The sequence below is a fragment of the Xiphias gladius genome, chromosome 10 (genome assembly GCF_016859285.1).
Source record: "Xiphias gladius isolate SHS-SW01 ecotype Sanya breed wild chromosome 10, ASM1685928v1, whole genome shotgun sequence".
NCBI classification, from domain to species: Eukaryota; Metazoa; Chordata; class Actinopteri; order Istiophoriformes; family Xiphiidae; genus Xiphias; species Xiphias gladius.
In genome coordinates this window covers 4,300,976-4,306,975 of record NC_053409.1, presented here as the reverse complement: position 1 = coordinate 4,306,975, position 6,000 = coordinate 4,300,976, and the positions used below count along the sequence as shown (strand labels likewise).

Genomic DNA, 6,000 nt, shown 5'->3' with positions numbered 1-6,000 from the left:
GAATTTTGATATCTTTCCCTATTTTTAGAAGATGTGTTTGAGATTGTGTGTAGATGTGTGCTGTGTGTTTCTGAGTGTATTATTGTAGCTAACCATTCCCTGCCAGTCACTTCCCTCCTCCCAAAACACCTGGATTGAATTCGCACGCACGCACACGCACATACACATACACACAACCATAAGTCATCAGCATGTCTCCCTCCCATGTGTCCTGCTCTAAACCTAATGTTACCTTCCTATGTCACCTTATTCCCCTGCCATGTTTCCTCATCTTTAAAAAAACTTGCTTTACCAGACGAATAACACGTTTTGATAAGGACACTTTACCTCTGCCTCTTCCGATGAACTGGTTTCTAGGATTGTATTTGACTCATTTAGTTAATGAGAAATATTTAGTTTGTTTTAATTATTCTCAAATTTTCTTGGCCTGTCCCGACAATCAGGTATTTTTAGGAGACAGGAGAGGATATTCTGGAATGGAAAACATTCCCTCCTAGTGGGGTGACACACACACCCACACTCTCTCTCTTCTCCACCATTTGCTTCTCTCTCTCTCTCTCTCTCTCTCTCTCTCTCTCTCTCTCTCTCTGTCTACAGGAGGTTTTTTCATATGGGCTGCTTGCCACATGCAGACAAGGAAATGTATAGCACAGAAGTCTATGTCATTTAGTGGCTGGACTTTGGTTCATTTCTACAAAATGTGTTTGGATTAAATTTAAGCTGCTCTTGTAAAAGGAAGGCAGACATTGTCAGTTCTGCTCCCATCATTCTGCATGTCATCATACACCGCAGTAATATATTAGCTAAAATACTTAACATTACTTATATATTTGTCTTTGTCTGTGCTGTACTTTCCAGAAGTCACTTGTCGGGCAAACAGTTTGGTCAGTCCTGTGACATCTTGTGTGATTTTTCTGGTGATGGAATTTGAGTTTCTGTAGCTGAAATTATTCTTTATTTTAAAGTCTACAGAAACTAAAAATGCAAAACACTTCTTGTGTGCTACACAATTTAGGAATGATCTACCTGCTATCAAGTTGACATGGTGAAATAAACAAATGTGTGCATGTATATTAATTAACATACAGTCATGCTCTGTGGCATGTATAAAAATGCTGAGAAAGCTCACTTGATTCTGATTTTGTATCAAGATGGCATGAGGAAAAGATCTTCAGTCCCAAAGACTGCTCAACTGGCTAGAGTTTCAATAGACACAGTGCCTAAATTGACATCTGCATTTAGATCTATGGGAAAGACAATAGTAAATAGGGTCAGAAATATTGGTCAACAGCGCACATTTGATGACTGTAATGCTCGTACATTAGTATACTTTGTAAGGAAAAAAAGAAGAGCAACTCATCCTCAGGTGACTGAGAATGTCAATGCAGGATGTGATAAGACTTTGTCAGCAAGAACATTTTGTCAACAATTAAGTAGAGGGGGATATTATAGTAGGGCTGCAGTGTATAAACCCCTCATTACATAGATGAATGCACATTTGAGAGTTGGTCTACACTGGTCTACAGGAATGTTGAAAAAAATGAAATGGTCAGATTAGTCATCCCTCATCCCCATATTCTTGACAAGTGAGCGAATGAATGTGTGGCCTAAACCAAGGGGATTCAGTGGCTCTGCTACACTGTTGGGGGCATTTTGTTATATGTGTGTGTGCATGTATGTATATGTATATGTATGTATGTATATATTTATGTATATATGTATACATATGTATATATGTATATATGTATATATATATATATATATATATATATATATATGTGTATGTGTGTGTGTGTGTGTGTGTGTGTGTGTGTGTGTGTGTGTGTGTGTGTATATATGTGTGTGTGTATATATATGTATGTATATGTGTATATATATATGTATGTATATGTATATGTTAATGCTTTTGTTGTCCCATAGTTGGCTACTGACTGATAGTTTCTAGTTACCCAGTGTTTGTCAGTTACATTGTCTTATGCAGAGTTATCAGAGAATTTAGTCATCCACTCTCTTTCTCTTTGCCTCAACAACCCCTGAACCTTCCCATCTGTGTTACAGGAGACTTTACAGCAGTTAATAGTCATGCCCCTTCCCAACATCCTCTGCATCGCCAAGGATCCGATATCAGGTAACACAAATTCCTTCTTAATGTACTTTACATCCTATGTTAATCAAGTCATGTATATTTCCACTACATTCTTACATGTACTTTAGAAGAGATCCATAATACACGCAAGGTTAATCACTAACTGCACTTACTTACTACCATCCTGCCATCCCCATGTTGTTAGCAATTTTCAAGGCCTGCACTGAATTGGATTTAAAAAAAAAGTATTTATGTTTCTTCTTGTACTTTCTTAATTCTTTATATGACATCATTTCAAACACTGGTCTCCTGGAGAATTAAGTTATTGCTAAAAGAACTTAATTGATTTACTGTTTGATAGTTTTCAACTTTAATTGGTTGTTAGTTAGATTGTAACCTCAGATGAAAATTAAATTTGTGATGATATATTATTATAGATCTCATTACATTACACCACATTATTTTATGTCTGCATTGCAGACATAAAATACATAAAAACTCTGTGAGGTTTTTTATTTTAATAAGGTTGAAAAAAGAAAGGGCAATGACAGAAACAATATAATCTGAGTGCGAGATCTCCTCTGAATCTTAGTCAGTAAATTAATTGTATTCAGTCTTTGTATTTATTTGTTGGAGCCCAGTTATAACAAATAGCTGAGTATAAACATCATTCAAGACTGTGTTTGCACATAAAGATGTCATGCTAGGCTTGTTCTTAGCATGAAGATTCACTGTCGGAGGACTATATTCCCATCCTCCTGAATTTCAGGTACCTTGGTAATTTGATGAAAAATAGCCTTTTAGCTAACTCTGGCACATTTATATCCAGCAATGTTTATTCATGTGCACTGTCACTGTTAAATACACCAATAAAAAAACAAAACCAGGTCAAAACCTAGTATATGGCTGGACTGTGGATACGGCAACCTCACGGTCCCAGGGCTATACTGGCGACTCTCTTCCACGGACAGTAGCTAAGGTTTGTCCGAAAAGTCACTAGATTTGTTGCTAGGTAAATCTGTGAAAAAACTCGCTAAAGAGGTCTGAAAACTTGGTAAATCTAGTGACAAAGGCACTAAGTTGGCAACACTGCCTTTAAACCCCCCCTTGATGACATATTAGAAACTGTTTGAGCCAATGGGGAAACTCCAACACTTGGCCGGCCGGTCAATGCTTAAATTTATTATCTGTAATGACACTAAGTATACTTTAGTAGTGTGGCAGATGTAGTGGTGTCACATTGAAAATTGTCGATACTGGCTGCATCTTTGCAGTTAAAAACCGTGCTGTTTATGTTAAATTGTTTTTAAATGAATAGTGTGTAGTCAGCAATGAAAGGTTAGCTCTAGCATAGTATACTCTAACACTGCCTTAGGTGTCCTGCAGCCTCAATCACCATCAAGCTTTAGATCATTCCTTCAAACATAATGTCTGAAGACTTGCTGTGTAGCTTTTATAAACTTTTTTTCTTGTAGTGACTTTTTCTTTTCCCTTTTATTCAGCTTATTCAGCTTTATTCTGTTTCTGTGTTTTGTTCACCCCAGCCAAAAGCATGGAAGAACTGAGAAGACTTTTGTTACTGATACTAGGTTGTGCTGTTCAGGTAACACACACACACACACACACACACACACACACACACACACACACACACACACACACCCAACAGCAGTTTACTGTGCCACCCATACTCACCCAGGAAGTGTTTTTGTGTCTGTTTAGTTTTGCATGTCTGAGCACAGACGTTCAGTGTGTTTGCTGATAAGGTGCAGGGTGGGACTGGATGTGGGTGGGACCGTGGGATTCAAAAACACATGAAGTCATATCAGTGGTTTCCTAAAGTAACAGTCTACAGGATTATGGAACTCTAAAATGAAAATATTGGCTATTTGAACATAACATTTTGGTGATTTAAGAGTCTTGCTCAAGAGAACTCTAACAGTTGTTTAAATATTTGTATAAGTTAATTAAGACAATAAGTTTGGGGGTGTTTTGAAAGTTTTCGAATGTTTTGAAATCCATTCTAAAAAACCATGAATTTAATTTAAGAATTAGCCAGAAAGGTGAGTTAAGAGTTAAACGGGTTACATGTAAGTAAAGAGGAGAGGCCACTCATGTGGGAGGTGAGGGCGCAGGTGGTTTCTCTGTCTGTCTGTCTGTTTGTTCATACAGCTCTTTGTTGTCTCTCATTTCCATTCCCCCATGGCTCTGAACCCACCTTACAATTTTTTCATCTTATCTTTCCCTTGTTTTCCTTTACCTATGGCTGCTCTGTTTCTCTCTTCCTCACTCCGTAGTTCCTAATTTCCCTTCCTCTCTTTCTGTCTTTCTTCCTTTTACCTCCCTCCCTACTTGTACTTGTTCTACTGGTTCCATGAAAGAGGAAGGCCATGAGGGAGTGATGAATGGAAAGACAGAGGGAGGGAGAGCTGATAAAGCCACATTAAAATGTTGTTGGTGTTCAAAATAACCATTTCTCCAGGCCAGCAAACATTTGCCAAACAAACTTACATTTTACGTCAACAGTGTAATGGCAACATACAGAAACATTAATAACCTGGAGTTTTTGTTTGATCTTAATAAAAAAATAAACAAATTTATTAAAATATGTATCCTATTTCAATTTATTCCTGTATGTATATGTATCTGTTCATGTGTGTGCACGTTCAGTGTGAGCGTAAGGAGGAGATGATAGAGAAGATAAAGCTGCTGGACATCGAGACCCAGGCTGCCATCGTCTCTCACATCCAGGAGGTCAGTAGAGCACAATGCTAGTGTAGTCTATGATAGACCCTAGGTCAGGCTAATGATGCTAGTTAACCTCTTCAACCCCGCAGACACTGTAAAGAGTACTCATTACTTGCTGCGTGGACCAGCATTGTTCAGACTCACAGAACTTAAGTTAAGATCCCGAGGTTTCCAAATGTGTCAAACAATTCATGCCAAATTACAACAGTAATGCTTATAAAAAATGTAAATCTTTTAGAATTTTCCATTTAATTAAACAGTGTAGCTTTGGTATTAATATTCTAACCAATATTAGAATATAATAAAGTGCCAGAACGCTGAATATGCTGTGTGGGTGTGTATGGGGTTGTGTGTATGTGTGTCTGTTTTGCAGGTCACCCATAACCAGCTGAATGTTCTTGACCTGTCCTGGCTAGAGGAAGGAGCAGAGCTTGCGCACGAAGAGCTGGAACCTCTGTCCCGTAACATGGCTGCATCGTTGCAACAACTGATTGACCAGAGAGACAAAGCCAGTGAGGTACTGAGACACAAACACAAGGACCATTGCCAGGCTGATCATTTTATTTTATTAATAATGATTAGAATATTTTTATTTATGTATCATATTTAAATACAGTAAATGTATAATGTACAGTCATTATTGTTTACTTTCTTCATGTGATGGATATAATGCAGTTTATTGTGATGCTAGTGCAGATTTGTAGTGTCAAGTGAAGTAATGATGTTTTATAGTATTTTCCAATGTAATGAATATATTTTGTCAGGAAATCATAAATGTTGGCAGAGGTCTTCTTGTAGAATTATTTCAATGGGAAAACAAGAATTAAATGTAAGTTTAGCAGAAACATTTCTGCCTTCCAGGAGATTGTGGATCTGACCCAGGAGAGGGATTACCTGTTCTGTCAGCAGCCCCAGGAAGGGTGCAGGAACCTGGGCATGAGCAGCCTGGAGGGTCGGCAGAGTTCTGGGGGTGTGGGAGTGAATGACAGAGGATCGGCTGTGACTGTGTCTTGGCTGACTAAAGAAGAGAAACAGCATCTGTCTGTGGAGCTCGCTGATACCAAGGCCAAGCTCCGCAGATACAGACAAGAACTGTAAGTCTTTTAATCAAACAATAAAGTTAAAACTTGGATGTTGGCCTATCTGATACTAATAAGTCCAGAAAT

The 6,000-nt window shown here is 38.1% G+C and overlaps 1 protein-coding gene across 1 annotated transcript in view; it reads left to right on the top strand.

Moving 5' to 3' along the window:
- Positions 1-6,000, top strand: part of LOC120795426 (protein Daple-like) — a gene marked incomplete at its 5' end in the record, with an annotated part of 43,205 nt that overhangs the window by 10,697 nt on the left and 26,508 nt on the right. Inside the window, 5 exons of the mRNA XM_040137353.1 lie at positions 2,059-2,128; positions 3,631-3,689; positions 4,757-4,840; positions 5,208-5,351; positions 5,696-5,928. Coding sequence (XP_039993287.1) covers positions 2,059-2,128; positions 3,631-3,689; positions 4,757-4,840; positions 5,208-5,351; positions 5,696-5,928 — 590 coding nt within the window. The remainder of the gene's footprint in view (positions 1-2,058; positions 2,129-3,630; positions 3,690-4,756; positions 4,841-5,207; positions 5,352-5,695; positions 5,929-6,000) is intronic.